This window comes from Desmodus rotundus, chromosome 3 (assembly GCF_022682495.2).
Source record: "Desmodus rotundus isolate HL8 chromosome 3, HLdesRot8A.1, whole genome shotgun sequence".
Lineage (NCBI taxonomy): Eukaryota > Metazoa > Chordata > Mammalia > Chiroptera > Phyllostomidae > Desmodus > Desmodus rotundus.
The window spans coordinates 75,348,357-75,364,730 of NC_071389.1; the positions used below are offsets into that span (position 1 = coordinate 75,348,357).

The following is a 16,374-nucleotide window of genomic DNA, read 5'->3' on the forward strand; positions in this document are numbered from 1 at the left end:
AAATTTTTATTTATTAATTGATTTGAGAGAGGGAGAGAGAGAGAAAGGTGTTATCCCACTTAATTATGCATTCATTGTTTGCTGCTTGTATGTGCCCTGACTGGGGATTGAACCTGCAGCCTTGGAGTATTAGGATAACGCTCTAACCAACTGAACTACCCGGCCAGGGCTCTAACTGTAGAACTTTAAAACAGAGTCATGAAACAACGAGCACTCTGCTGTCAGACATATACAAGCAGAGGGATGACCACTTTTGGCGATGTTGTAGAAGGGTCCAGAAGACCCCAAAGGCGCTTTTCAACTCTAAAAAGATATAATTCCAAATGAGTTAAGTCTAAAACTGTTTTGCAGAAGAAACATTTAGTAAACCCTTCTTAGAAGAGGTAAGGGCTAATCTAAGCATTTTAAGTTGGAGAGGGGTGGGAAGGGTGAAAAGCAGAAAGAAGGACCACTAAGCTAAGAACCAATGGAAACTGTTTATTTAGCCAGCAACACCCAAATAACCATGCTGCTGTCATCTGAAAACCTATTCTTTCTCACCCATTTATGGCAGCGGTCCTCAACCTTTCTGGCACCAGGGACTGGTTTCATGGAGGACAATGTTTCCACAGATGGAGGAGGGGCGGGGGACGGGTATGGTTTGGGGATGATTCAAGCACATTACATTCAAGCTCACCTCCTGCTGTGTGACTGGCTTCCTAACAGGCCTGGACCGGTAATGGTCTGAGGCAGGGAGATTGGGGACCCCTGATTTATGGTGTGTTATGGGCCTCCATCCTTCCAGATCCTCTCCCGGTCACCTGAAACTCTCTTAACCCCCTCAGTGCTCAATCCACTGGTTGTGAAGCCGTCCGCACTTATCTCCACAGTAAGTCCTGCATCTGTTCCTCATGTTCCATGTGCACTGCCATCGGCTTTGTTCATGCCATCCTCACCTTCATCTGGATGACGGCAACATTCCTTCCCATAATCTTTTATGAACTCGAATTCATTCCTCAGGATCCTCTGAACATGTCAGCCCTTGTCTCTGAAATCAAAATTTTCATTCAGTTTCCACTGCCTTGAATAAAAAGTTGAAATTTCTTAAGGTATTCAAGGCTTTCCTGATATGGCAGAAAAAGAGGGGCGGGGAAAGCGGAAAAAGATGTGTCAGGACAGAGACATTACTTCCTGCCCGAGTTTCGTAGGAATGCTGTAACAAATGGCCAGAAACCATATATGGCTTAATATGACAGAAATTTATTTTCTCACAGTCTTGGAGGCTAGAAGTCCAAACTCAAGGTGCAGGAAGGGCTACGCTCCCCCTGAAGGCTCTAGGGAAGAATTCTTCCGTGCCTCTTTCTGCCTTGTCAGAGCTCCTGGAGACTCTTGGCCTTCCTGGGCTTGTAGCTGCATCACTCTGATCTCTGCCTCCATCTTCACATGGCCTTCCCTGTGTGAGTTCAATCCTCCCTCTCCTTTCTTTTACAAAGATACCAGTCATTGGATTTCAAGCCCATCCTAACCCAGGATGATCCCATTTTAACTTGATTAGAGATGCAAAGACCCTTCTTCCAAATAAAGTCACATTTACGGGTACTGGGGATTGAGACTTGATGGTATCCCTTGGAGACAGAATTCAACCCTCTATAATTTACATTGGTGGAAACTACAGAACAATGGCCTATCACAGGGATGGAATGAACTTGCTTTGAAAAAGTTCTGGATGGAATGAAGAATTTCAGGAGCAGTGGAGGTAATACTAGCAGGATAAACCAGATTACCAGGAGGGCATTTGAACAATGTAATAGCACGCATGATAAAACAGTAAAATTTTACTCAGGAAAAATCACTCTGGAAGCTGGACACAGAAAAGATTATAGGAAGTAAACTTAGGAAGTTGGGTTAAGAAGATGTCACAGTAGCCCAAACATGAGGAGACAGGCACAGAATCAGACAGTTAGCCTCAAGAGGCTGTTACTTTTTTCTCTCTTGTTCAGCAATATATCCCACATCATAAAGTGCAAGGCCCACGTTTGTTGAACAGATGGATGGGTGGACGAAGTAGGCTTCTGTGGTGGGAAAGGAGAGTAAGGAAAGATGCCACGGGCCTTCAGAAGTGGGCTGGGGCATCTTTCCAAAAGACAGAGGTGGAGATGTAGCATGAGTTGCTACTTCTTAAAGTCAAGCCCATTATCAGGCACCTGTTTCAGGCAGAACTGACCCTCTCTCGCACCCCCTGCAGTCTGGCATCTGCCGGACTCCCTGCTATTCCCTGCCGCAGCGTGGGCATGGGCAGAGGAGGCATAACTCTGCTCACGTTTGAGTGTGTCCTCCACAGTACGGTGCACACAGTAGCCCCCCCCCCCATATAATTATCAATGAACTTGTCAATAATTACATTTCACATTTATTCAAAATCGAAAGATTTCCCCAGATCCGAACTCTGGATTTTACACTTCTGTACGCTTCAAAGTGCCTGCCTGGCACACAGCGCCCCAGAGCCCCCGCTGCACCACACAGAATAAATCGGATTCACCCAGCTCCGCCCTGGCAGCGAGGTCTGCGTTTGGCAGGACGACAGAATCCACTGCTATTAAATTCTTATGTAATAGTGAATGGCCCTCGCAGCCAGCCTGACATCCCTCCCGCGACAAGAGAAGAGGAAGGGAAAGGAAGCGACAAGAGAAGAGGAAGGGAAAGGAAGCAAGAGCACTATTTACACGCACACACTCCTTCGGTGGTGCCTCCCCAGATTCATTTCTAACCTCGGTTCCCCACCACGACCTTAAAATACCGCTGCAGGCGCCGCGCAGCGCCGGCGGAGGGGCCGGCGAGCCGGCGTTTCGGTTCACGCGCGTGCAGGCGGCGGGGAGGGCCTGCACGCCCGGGGTTGCGGGGCTGCGGGGCTGCCGGGCTGCGGGTGACAGCGGCCCCAGACGGTGACCCGAGCCCACGGCGGTTCCCGGGGGGTCCCCGCGGGCGCCGGTGCAGGCTCGGCCCGAGCCCCGCCCGGGGACGGCACGCGTCCCGCCCCGAATTCCGGCGGCCCCGAGCCGCGTTCCCGCCGGGGCCCCGCGCGCGACGGAGGACGCCGCAGGAGGCCGGGCCGGGCCTCTGGGAGCCGCGGGGCCCCGGCGGGCGGGCGGGGAGCCGAAGATGGCGCTGCGGCCGGGCCCGGGGCGGCCGCCAGGGGCCCCGGCGCTGCGCGCTCGGCTGGGCCCGCGCAGCTAGAGCGGCGCCCGGGCCCGCGCACGGCCTCCTCCCCGCCCGCCGCGCCCCGCCCCGCGCCCGCCCCTCCCCGGGCCGCGGCCGTGCCCCGCGTCGCGCTCCCCCGGGATGGCCCGAGCGCCTCGGCGCCGCCTCACGGAGCTCACGGCCGGGCGGCGGCGGCCGCGCTCGGGGGGCGCGCGGTGGCGGCGGCGGCGGCGGCGGCGCGGCGCGTGAGGGGCCGCGTCGGGCCGCGCGGGCGCCGCCAACATGTCGGATACGAAGGTAAAAGTTGCCGTCCGGGTCCGGCCCATGAACCGCCGAGGTGAGGATCTTTCCGCTCCTTTCTGTCCGGGGTCCGGCCGAGGGCGGGGGCAACTTTGGAAACTGCGGGGCCGCGGGGCTGCGGCGCGGGGCGGCCGGTGCGCCGCCGAGGCCGGGGAGCCGGGCGGAGGCGGCGCCGGCACCGGCCGCGCAGACCCGGGCGCCGGGTGTCCGGCTCGGCCGCCTCGCGGGAGAGCCCGCGCCGGCGGGATGCTCGGCTTTGCAGCGTCTGCGCTCCTTTGCTTTCAGAACTGGAACTGAACACCAAGTGCGTGGTGGAGATGGAAGGGAACCAGACGGTCCTGCACTCTCCGCCTTCCAACAGCAAACAGGGAGAGAGGTGAGGCGGGCGCGCGGGGCGCGGGAGGGCACCGGCGCTGCGGTCTCCAAGTTTGAGCCAGGAAAATGGGAGTGCTTGTCCCTATTGTTAGGAGGAGCGGCTTCAAGTTCGTCGCTGCACACTCCGAAGCTGCTGCAAGTCCAAGTTCCTCCCGTCCCTCCGGCGGCGCCGGGCCGGCACCCTGGCCAGCTGTCTCCGCGGCCGTGGTCCCGGCGCCCAGACCCGGGGGGACCAGATGGGGGGGACCCTGGAGAAGACTGGTCCAGTAGCCACATTTTACAGAGAAGAAGACTGAGGCCTGAGTGGGCCGGCGACTGCCCCACAGCCCTGTTTTTCGCGGAACCCACTGCCCCAGGCTCCTTCCGCCGCTGTCCTGTTGGCTTTATTTGTGTAAGATGAGAGAGGATCCCTCAGTAAAGCACAGCAGTCTTGTAAGAGGCAGGCTCAGGCCTGGACCATTGAAAACCTTTTTTTTTTTTTTTTGGTGGTTCTGAGTTGGGATAATGCCTGAATGTAATACGCGAATTTTGATTTTCAAGGAAACAAAAGTAGCGTCCGAGCGGTGTAGTCGCCAGTGTGTGTGTGTGTGTGGGGGGGGGGGCGGTGTTTAAAACGGGGCCGCCTTTACTACATGGCAACATATTTGCATTTGAAAAGTTCTAACTGTTGGATCCTTATTAATTCTGCTCTGTTCCACCCAGTATGGGAAAATGCCCTAAAATAATTTGAATATTTGGCATTTTTCTGGTAAGCCCCCGAGAAGAAAACGGCTGGAATTCATTCAGTATAGCAATGCACTAGCTTATAAAAAATAGGAAAGAAAAAACAGGAGTTTTGGCAAAATTAATTCTTCTGGGACATGAGTATGAGGTTGTGTTTCTAGAAGTCACCTGTTGACTGATACTCTACAATTTAGTGGTGTTTGCTCTTCAAAGATTTTCACTGGAGACTCTGAAGCAGTGTTTGTTACTTTATTGCTAAAGGTAGCAACTGCCTCTATTCTATAATCATGTGGTCTTCAGGCACAGTTTTGCTAAATATGGGGGAAGAAATGATCAAGATGGAAGATTTTTTTAAAACTGAGGGTAGCAGTTTTTGCAAACATTTTGCTACCCAGAGCAGATTGTTTTGGCAATAGTAAATAGCTCAGTTATGTAGGTACGTTTGAAATGTTGTATTAAATGCTTTTCAATAATGGATGTATCCGTATCCTTGGGTAATATTTTTAGATACATTTTAAATATAATATTTCAGATACATGTATAGCAATGTAGTTATATATTTCATGGTTAGTAAGCAAACTATCGAGTACTTTAAAATAGCTACAGGTTGAATTAGATAGCCAGTGTGTTTTCCCCAGACTGGTTTTTTTCATATTGTCTCAGAAAAAAGTTCTGCGGGGTCACAGTCTTCAGAGCAGTCTGGGAAACAGGTAGAATATTCTAACTCCTGTTATGTAGCTGCTGTTTCTCGTTCCCTTGCTGGTTTGGCACCTGTTCCTTGTCACTCCTAACCGTAAGGAATGCAACTGTTAGCTACTATTTAATGAAATGAAACTTTGTCATGTGTGGGGAGAAAGTGTTAATTTTGTGGAATTTGAATAGAAGTTATAACTGTAGATAGTTGATTAGAAATGCTAAATAATCAGTTGATCAATTTTAGGGCTGCCACTGCCATTATTAATCAGGGGTTTTTTTTTAAGTGAAAATTTATAGGATGCTTTTGGGATTTATCCATCTGCTTGCTTATTGGAATAGCCCCTTCTCTGAAGTGACAAGAATAGCACTGAAATATGGGTGTTCTCTTGTTCTGTCCTTCTGACAGATCTGATTCTTTGAGGGGTAGATGGGCCCTTTCTATACGGTTCTGCCTGGGTACCAGTCATTTAGGTTACAGACCAACTGAGAGGGGTCGATGCAACAGTGTTGCTCGTACGTTAGGATTACTCTATGGCAAGGATGGAGACACCAAATGCATTTTGATTTTCATTATGCAGCTTGGTTTCATATTCCCTACCAGGTTTTCCCTTAAAGCAACAGTGCATTTAAAAATAGAACAGTTCCTCCCTTGGGCTCTGGGTTGATTAATTGAGACCGTGCATCATGTTATGTTTACAATTTATTTCTATCATTTGTTTTGAGATAGGGCTCAGGGAAAGGCAAGAACATTATTTTTCCTACCTAGCAGTCCAAGTTTGAAGTGTAAGTCGTCCTTAAATTTATATTGGAAATCCTGTATCAAGTTGAGAAGTACTGTTTTCCTGAAAACAGTTAGAAATTATTAATATATTGGCTGTGAATTGAAATTTTAAGTTATGGGGTAAAAGCTTTCAGTGCTGTCAGTAAAATAAGTGAGAGTGCACTGATCTGTAGGAGAAGAAACAGACAGGCTTAGCTTTCATGATTTTCCCCCTTTATGGAGTCCAAGCCAGGGCTGCATGGTGAGGACTAAAAGATCACAGGGCTTGTGAGGTTAACGGTGTGTGTCTTGGCCCTGAGATTCTAAGATTATAATGTACTGCAGAGGTGCAGGTTAATAGTTGATGTGTGTACCATTACTGCTCTGGAACATTAAGACATGTATGAATTTGCTTAAAATACATTTATATTGCTGTGCAGGAAACATTTCAAAGTTCAGATCATGTGGGCACCAACCTTGGCACAGGGGATCCAAAGATAACTGCAGGCCCAGTAACTGTGGGCCTGTGTCAGAGGATCTCACCTTCGAGAGATGTGAGAAGAGAGAGAAAAATCGTTAAAATGCCATGTGGTAGAGTATTTAGACTATGCTTTCGCCATTGCATATACCATATTATCTGGAAATTATCTATTTCTTTTTCTGTCTCCTCTTTGAGGCTGTGAGCTCCCTGAAGGCAAGTACCTTGTCCTGTGTACCTTTGTGTCCCGTGCTTCTGAGCAGCACCTGGCATAAAGCTGGTGCTCAGCAAGTGTCTGTACCACGTAGGTTCCCAGTGTGATGGAGCACCGAGGAGGGGCTGTGGAAGTGACCCAGGGTTCTGGCACCCTGCAAAGACAGGTGGCATTTACGCTGGTCCCGTGGGTGCTAATAGTGTACGTTCACTTTTGCAAGAACAGGAGAAAGTCTTTGCCAAAGAAAGTGAAAGCATACCTGCCGGAGATGACCTCTGGGTGATTGTGTGTGCACGTGTGTGCGTGTACGCACACACATTGTGGACTAGGATGTAGAATCAAGGTAGTCCAGGAGCGAGGAGTAGAGTAAGAACCCTTAATGTGCCAAAATGGGGAAGAGTTAACAAAAAATCAAAGTACGAAGAGATGTGTGGTGAAAACCCGTCCTTTCACCCTGGCTGTCACTCCTGCTCCGCCCTCAGCTCCCCTCCCCTCCCGAACACAGAGAACCACAGTCATCATGTTCTCTGCAGGTTTCAGACACGCACACTGTGTGTTATGTGTGTGTTTCAACAGAGGTCTTTTCTGTCTTTAAGCACCAGTATACTAAGACTCATTTATTCTTTTTTACATCCAGTGTGGATGGGAGTGGCAGTTCTAAGTGCATATATGGGGGCTTGTGAATCTGATCTCTGTAACTTTTTGGAAGTGCAGCTTTACCATGAAAAGAGTATGAATGGAACTTGCTTTCCGCAGAAGTTTTTGTTCTTGATTATTTTATGCAAGTCAATGTAGGACAAGCATTCAAAGCGATGTATATATAACCTGTCTAAATTAAAAGGAAAAACTGGGGTAAATTTGGGCTCTTCATAAAAGAGCACCTAAGTTTTGACTTCTTGCCTGTATGTTCCGTATGCGAGGTGTGCACCGTACCGTGTAAAGCGAATGAGGGAGGGTCAGCGGAAGAAAGCTGTGTCTTGATCCACTGCATGCGTATTCTTTAGTTTATGCACTGTATTGTATGTTGCGAGTTTTTGTTTCCACACTGGCTTCCTCTGCCATCCAGAATGCTTCCAGGATGGGTCCTTTTGCTCAAGTGTCTCTATAGACCAGAAATTTAAGTATTAGTGAAAGTCATACAAAATTTAAAAGATCACCTAAGAAGCATAATATTCTATATTATAAAATATAGAATATTATATTTAGATGATTTGGAATTCTGTTTTCTGTGTTGTTACTCTTTTCTCTGGCTCAAATATTAGAGTTGATTGTAAGAAAGCAAGGAGTATTTAGGTTTCACTAACAGAGGACTGAACATTGCTCATGCATGGTATTGGTGGGATTTTAAAGAACATTGTAATGGAGTATTTTTATTAGCTGTCAACATTTTCTGTTTCTTTGTTTTACAATAAAAGTAGGTTGAGCCTTGGCTGGGTGGTTCAGTTGGTTGGAATGTCGTCCCATACACCAAAAGGTTGTGGGTTTGATCCCCAGTCAGGGCACATATGGGAGGCAATTGGTGTATCTCCCTCACATTGATGTCTGTGTGTCTGTCTGTCTCTCTCCCTCTTTCCCTTTCTCCCTTTCCTTTTCTCTCCCCCCACTCTCACTGTCCTCTCTCTCTGAAAATCAATAAAAACATATTCTTGGGTGAGTATTAAAAAATAATACAAATAAAATAAAGGTGGATTGAAATCTCTTTTAAAAACAAAACTAAAGTGATTATAATGCAGTGTAGATGAATGATTTTAAAGTTACTTTGTTCATAGTCCAAAGTTAAAAATACATTTTACATTATGAACTGTGTGTATGTGTATGAAGGTTTATGAAAAAAATTTACAAATGCTGTGTCTGTCTTATTTCCCATCCCTTTCTGTTCCAATTCATTTTAGAAAGATGGTTGTGACTTACTGAATGAATTTCACAATCCACTAACAGGTCTCAAATTTATAATTTGAAAAGTGCAAGTTTAGAGGGTAAGAGGTTGGATTCTGTGTCAGTAGGTTTACAGTTGTGAGTATGCAAAACAGGTTATTCTTACATTATTATCTATTAATTATTGTATTATTTTCCATGTGAACTACTCTAAACCTACTTTTGCCCCACCTTGTAAATTTAAATCAGTGTACATAGTTTAAAGTGTAACATAGTTCTGTAATTTATAAAGGCTATGATAAAAAAATAAATTCTCCTCTTTATTTCTTTTCCCAGAGGGGACTATATATAGCAATTTTAGCTCAGGCTTTTGGAATTTCCCTCCATATTTCTGAGTAACATGCTGGTAGTGCTAGTTGTTTTTGTTTTTGTTTTTAATCCTCACCCAAGGATATGTTTTATTGATTTTTAGAGATCAAGGGGAAGGTGTGTGTAGGGTGTGGGGGGACAGAGAGAAACATCAATGTGAGAGAGAAACATTAATTGGTTGCCTCCTATCGGCACCCTGACTGTGCAGATCAAACCCGCGACTTAGGTAAGTGCCCTGACTGGGAATCAAACCCACAGCCTTTTGGTGTAAGGGACGATGCTCCAGCTAATTGAGCCACCAGCCAGGGCTGGTAATGCTAGTTTTTGACTTGCTTTCTTTGTTCTCTTTCTGTGTCCTATCCCCAGCCCACCCCAAATTCTTCCCATTCCCCATTTTCCCAATATAGTTATTGAGTAATTTTTGTCATACCAGTATTTAGTGTTTATATTATTTATGTGACCAAATAGAACACTGTTTATAGTTGAATCATATACTCTTGTATGCTCTCCTTTCCTGTCATATAGAACTTTTTGTTTTCCGTGGAGTTAACAATTGTGTCTATTTTTTCCTTTTCTTTAATTTGCTGCTTTTCTATGTACTTACTTTTAATTTAACATTTACATTCTCTGCCCCTTGCCTAAGTCTCATTTCAAGACATTCAAACATATAAAGCACTTTATTGATTTTATTTTCTTAGAGACATTTCTCCTTGACCCTTTTAATATGCTCCTTTATGAACTGGCAGCCTTCCCTGCCTGGTTTGGCTGCCTTCCAGAGGTTTCCATCGCATCGTTCTGAGGATTCCTTTTACCTGTCCATGTGTGAGGACTCTATTTACCCATGGAATGTCTTGTTTTTCTGTTTCCCTTTGCTTTCTTGGTTTACTGCTTAAATTTTGCAGAGCACACCCTTCAGTACTTTCCTTAGAAAGGGTGCTTGGGAGGTAAAGTGTTTTTGAAACCATGAAATTATCTTTGTTCTACTCACCTACCTCATCGATATTTTGGATGACTATCAAAATAAAGATGTTGGTTGGCCTAATATCTTTTTATCTTGTTGGTGTTTCTATTAAAGAGTCCAAAGCTATTTGGATTTCCAGTCCTTAGTGTGTGACCTGGCTTTTCCCTCTTTGGAATCTTGTGGAATGTTCTCCACCCCTCCCCTCTTTTTTGGTTAAATAGTGGGACTTTTGACCTGGTTTCCTTAAGTTCTAAAAACTTCTTGAATTAATTCATTAACAAATTCTCCCTTTATTAGTTCTGTTTGTTTGTTTCCACTGGAACACTTATTTGGACATGGAGTTAGTTTTCTGAACTGGTCATCTAATTACTTATTTTTCCTTCTACTTTAAAAAAAATATTTTTTTTATTTTGAGAGAGAGGGGAAGGGGAGGAGAAAGAGGGGGAAAGAAACATCAGTGTGTGGTTGCCTCTCATGCTCCCCCTGCTGGGGACCTGGCTGGCAACCCAGGCATGTGTCCTGACTGGGAATTGAACCGATGACCCTTTGGTTTGCAGGCTGGCCCTCAATCCACTGAGCCACACCAGCCAGGGCTTTTCTTTCTACTTTTCACCTCTTGTTTTTTGTTATACCTTCTGGGAATCTCCTCCACTTTATGTTTCAATCCTTATGTTTAATTTTTCTTTCCTGCAATCATGTTTTTAATTTTCAAGAGCTCCTTTTTTTGGTCCCTGTTTTTATTTTTTTAATAGCATCCTATTCTAGTTTCCTGGTTACAGCATTTGTGCCCTCTTTCTGAGGACACTAATGATAGATTCCTCTATGTAGCTGGCTCTCCCTCCCCCCACCCCATAGTGCACTGTTTTGTTTGTGTTGATCTCTATCTTTAATGTTAAGGACCTATCTCAGGTGTAGATTCTGGGGTTTCTCCAGGGTAAGGACGATATATGCTTTATTTTTGTGTTCTCAGTGCCTAGGTTCAAGAATGCCCAGCACACAGAAAGCATTTTGTAAAGAGTCTTTGCTATTTGAGCAAAAATTATTACTGTTAGAACCTTCTATCAAATCCCCTTTTTATTTAACTTCCCACAATAAAAATAAAAGTAATGGTTCTCTTAAGAGCATATGTAAATGCTAGAATTGAAGGTAGTAGCTACCCCCAGAGAACTCTTAAGTTGCCCACATTCAAGAAGGTAATTAGTTGTAGTCAGGACAGAAAGTTGGAAAATTTTGAAAAAATCCTATTTCTGTGTTACTATTGCATGCATTTTAGGTCAGAAATTTTTAAAAGTCACTTTTAACTAAAAAATGTGTGAACATGTTAGGCTGGGAAAATTTTTCAAAACGATACCACACTGGCCAGTTCATTATCTTTCCACTTAATTCAGCTGCTTCTGGCAAAATCTAGTTAGAGGTAAGTGTATAACTTGGATTGTTTCTAATTTTCAGTAACATTGTGCATGGCCTGCACTCATGTTTTTAAGACACTTACAGGAACAAGTTTTTCCCAAATAGTAGGCTTTTTGAAGACATCAGGGTTTCTCAGAGTTATTCAACCACAGTTACCTTTTCTTAAATCTTCCTGGAAGCTAGAGCAGAGACCGTACTAATGCATTTATTCAATAAAACCGACATGAGTTTGTACAAGGCTACCTAGGAAGGAAACAGAACAGTAGAGATTCCAAGACATGCAGACATACTCAGGAAGATGATTTTGTATGTTGACAATGGAAGAAATTAAATTCACTAACAACAGAGCTGTCAAGAAAACAAGTAATGCTAAAATTTATATTAAAACAATCAAAAGTTGATTTAGGTGTGATCTTTTCAGAGAAGGTCACTCTACAAAGTATTTCTGGGAATTTAGACTTGCAAATTCAGGAAGAAAATGTGAGAAACACATAGTTGTTAGGTTTACGTGGCAGCGTGCCACCCAAACTATGTGGAAACTCAATAAACACAGGAAAAATAAGTCAAATTTTCCCATCTCTGAAATTTTATTTGATAAAATTCATAATTCTTACATTTGATTGTAGGATCTAAGTTTAAAGAAGAAGAGAGGAGAAATTCTTTTCAGTATTAGAAGGGCACCCAGTCCAAGCCTCATCATTTGCTCGAATTCAGTCTTTATTTCATGTTACTATGAGATGGAAAATTCAGTGAATCATTGATCAAGTAGTGAACTATTTTACCAAATGTTCTTGGAATATACTTTTCACATCAAAACAGAACTGCCTTTTTTAAAAAATTGCTTTCTTAGATACTCTAATATAGAGGGTCTGGCACAAATAATGTCCCATTTTTATTACAGAATCATAATCATGTAATTCTGTAACATAACAATATCACACTCAAGCACACCATATGACATTTTAGGGGAAATGTTCAAATTGCTGTCCGTCTCGTGAGAGACATTCATGAACCCTACCAAGCACACTCAAGCAAGCCGTGCTTCTGCCACACCCTCTATTTTTGCACACGTAGGTGTAAGAAGCATGGCAAAATAAGAGGGGGAGAGTCATTGTTCAGCCAGGTTTAACAAATCAGTTATTCTTATTTTTCCTCTATTTTCATATTCTTGTTATTCATATAATAAATTTTTGCAATTATAATTTTGTTTTGCTTTTCTCCCATTTATAGTTTGTCATCCAATATAGTTTTCACAAGTAAACGGGGGAGCAAAATTAGGTTTACAATTGTTCATATGGAAAATAATATAATAATAAATAATAGTACAAGAATAAACTGTTTTGTGTACTCCCAACTGTAAACCTATTTTTGCCCATTCCCATAATTAAAAAAAAAATTTTTAATCGTCACCCAAGGATATGTTTATTGATTTTAGAGAGGGAAAGAGGGAGCAAGGTGGGGGGAGAGAAACAGTGGTGTGAGAGAGAAACACTGATTGGTTGCCTCCTGTACACGCCCTGACCAGGGATCAAACCCACCACCTAGGTACGTGCTCTGATGGCGAACCGATCCTGCAGCCTTTTGGTGCCTGGGATGCTGCTGCAACCAACCGGGCCACCTGGCCAGGGCCCATGCACATAATTTTAATGATTGAATAGTCTGTTAAGTTTTATAATTTTTAACCATTTCTACATTTTTGGACCTTAAGGTTGTTTCTTTTAATGATTATAAATAACTGAGAGCATCCTTATGAAACTTTTAAATAATCCTTTGCTAATTGAAAGGCATTTCTTCTCAAACAAGCTTGCTAGTATAAAAATATATCTTTGAAATTTTACAACAACATGAACTATTCTCTTTCATTATAATGGAGTTGAAAGTTGGTAACTTTCAGATACAGGTATGAGATAGGTCATGGACAGATTATTCTCTGTTGGCAGTAACACGAGCAGTGGTCTCCTCACTTGGGTGTGCATAGAATCGTCTGGAGAGCCCCACCCCAAAAGCTTCTGTCCACTAGGTCTGCTGTGTCACTCGAGAATTTGAATTTCTAACAAATTCCCAGGTGATGCTGTTAGCTCAGGACCAAGTTTTGAGCACCACTGGTCTAGAGGAGCTCTGTCCAGTAGAATTTTCTGTGATTATGGAAATGTTCTGTGTGTTTGCTGTCCAATATGGTAACCACTAACCATATGTAAGTATTGAGCACTTGAAATGTGGCTAGTGCCAAGAACGGAATTTTACATTTTATGTAATTTTCATTAATTTAAATAGCTATACATGGCAGCTGGCCACTGCATTGGACAGCATAGGCCTAGAGATGGTTTTCAACCATGGTTGCTCATGAGAAGTACCTGGGTGCTTTAAAACTAAATGCCTCGGCCCCACCTTCAGAGATTCTGGCTGACTGGGCTGCAGTGCACCTTGGACATTGGGATTTTTAAACACTTCCCAGGTGTCCCCGTTACTGTTGTCACTTGACAAGTCACCCCAAAACTTAGTGGTCTAAAACAGCTACTTTCTTATGCCCATGGATTCCGTGGGTCAGGAATTTGGACGGAGCAAAGTAGGTATGACGTATCTGCTCTGCACTGTCTGGGGCCTCACCTGCGAAGACTAGAGGTCTGGGGATGTAGTCATCTGGAGGCTTGACCAGGTGCATGGCCAGGTGTAACTCACATGGTTGGCACTTGATTCTCATGCGTAGCCAAGGTTGAAAACCACTGGTCTACTGTAATAAACCAGGTTTGAAAGCCTACTTTTGTAAGTTGTCCTTTGGTTTATTTTACCATTTTGATTGTGATCATATATATGCAAATCCTGAAAACCATTAATTTCCTCAAAATTAAGGTCTGAAAGCCTCGTAAAATCAGCCTAAGTATTTACTGTGTAAAGACAACTTATGGAACTTTATCAGGGTCTTCCTGTGCCAAAGGTGTGTGTATTAGTATGAAAGTAAAACCTCAGAAAACTAAGTAAATTGTCTCCCGTTTTTGGAAAAAGCCTCCTACTCCTAGACAGGTGTATGTAGTCATATTGCCTCTCCTTATTTGTTTGTACAATACTTGAATTTCAGCAGAGGGGAAAGGAATTACCTAAACTGTCTAGATTAGATGCAGGGTACTTGCCTATTCCTTCTCCTGCTTGGGAAGTGCAGGGTCTTCAGCTTTCCAGTGGCCTGTGGACCAGTTCCCTGCTTCAGGCCCTTTAACTGTGTGGTTATACCAACCTCAGTTGCTATGTAGAGGATCAGGATAGCATGATAAACGGGTGCAAGAATGAGTGCCTCCTGGTTCTGCCCCTAACTTGGTCTGTATCCTTGAGCTAGCCATAATCCTTTTCCATCTGAGTTTCTTCATCTGTAAAATTGAAGGCTAGCCTAGATAAGCTGTTGTGGGTTTTTTTTTTAAGCTCTAAAGTTCAGATTTATCCCAACTGTATTTAAATGTAAACTTGAGTCAGATAGCCTAAGGTAAATTTATAGGGGCTGAAACGGGTTGCATTGTAATTTACTCCTTGTCAGAGTGTTAAGAGAGCTGGGAGGACAGGGTCACTGTTCTCAGCAGCCTCCGCCTGCCGGCGATAGAATCGAAGGTGTCAGGTGAAAGGAGACAGCCACCAGCTCCAGATACTCAAGTCGTTATCAGGTGCCTGAGGAGCCTGGGTCCTTCACAGACATTCTACATGCCTCCTTCCTCCACTGGGACAGCAGCTCCTGCATGTAGCTGCAGGGCATTGTGCGTCATCTGATTTGGACTTTTCCGTTAGTTTTCATCTTGTACAGTTGTGTTCTTTCAGGACCCAGTGATTTTTAAGCTGTTCTTGCAGGCATACAGCTGTTTTATGTAATAATATGTTTGTATGGGGGTGGAAAATGACATTTCCAGAGCTGTTAGCTTAAAGCTTACTTGGGTAGCTTGTTTTGTTTCTGAGGATTTTGTTACGACTCTACCAAACTGCAGTTAATCCCCAGTATTTTCTATCTTCTGGTGGTGTGTGTGTGTGTTTCCCTCTGGTTTGTGCCTCTTACCCTTTCTTTGAAAATGGATTGGAGTTGTTGACTACATGGGGTCCTTCAGAGTCTGGTCTGTGGGTGTGATGAGTTTTGCTGCTGTCAGAAGAAGCGTGAGGACAGCCTGTGTTTGTAGTTTCCTTGAGGAAGGAGGTTTGGAGCCTTGGGCTTTTTTTTTCTTTCTTTCTTTAAGACAGGAACAGGAAGGAAGCCTTTGAGTTAAGGGAAGCTTTTCCCTTTGCTGTTGGCTCTTTGTGTCCTCGGAGAAGACACTCCCTAGATTGTTACACCCACCATGAATGACCACAAATATCTGTGTGTCTCCAGCTGGGAGCCTCAGAGGAAAAAGGGCAAATGATGGTGAGTTGCATAGGCATTCTGTTGTGAGCAAAGGGTAGATTTATCCCAAATTTTGGAAAGGCAGTATATGATAAACTCACATGTAGTTTGTTGATCAAATTAACAAACCTCCAAATATATCTACCTTCTGTGGTTTAATAAAACAAGCCCTCAGAATTGATGCTTAGTGTGTGCAGGTATTATCCCAGCTAAGCAGAGAATGTGTTAAAGGTTTACAGCTGAACTTGCAGTTGTAACTGCCCTTTTTAAAATTGGATAACAAACTGTTAGTGTTTTGTTTTGTTTTTGTTTTCTACCCTTAACTACTTCTATTTATATAGTTAATTAAAGCTTAGTGTTCACCTTACAAATTGTAACAGGGAATGGTTACATTATTACATTGAGAAAGATCCTTAAAATTACTTGTTTCTCTTGGGTTTTAAGTAGAGAGGGGTGTGGTAGAGAAAGCTTATCAAGATAATGGTGTTAAATTTGAGCAGCCTTATTGAGTTTTAAACATCTGCTTTTTTGATCTAGAGTTACAGTACAAATAGGTAACATTAGCATGGTAATGTCACTTTAAGTTTTTTGAAGCCTTGAAGTATTGCTGGCTTTGATAGAACTGTATTCTTCTCTTGAGGATGGTAGCTTCGTCTGGATTTTTATGATGAATTATGTGTTGGAA

At 43.7% G+C, this 16,374-nt stretch overlaps 1 protein-coding gene across 1 annotated transcript in view; it reads left to right on the forward strand.

Annotated features, from left to right (window-relative positions):
* The first annotated feature begins 3,318 nt into the window (after nucleotides 1-3,318).
* The window catches only part of KIF13A (kinesin family member 13A), a 203,432-nt gene continuing 190,376 nt past the window's right edge, over nucleotides 3,319-16,374 (forward strand). The window contains exons 1-2 of the mRNA XM_053920223.1: nucleotides 3,319-3,514; nucleotides 3,763-3,853. Coding sequence (XP_053776198.1) covers nucleotides 3,460-3,514; nucleotides 3,763-3,853 — 146 coding nt within the window. The 5' untranslated portion in view covers nucleotides 3,319-3,459. The remainder of the gene's footprint in view (nucleotides 3,515-3,762; nucleotides 3,854-16,374) is intronic.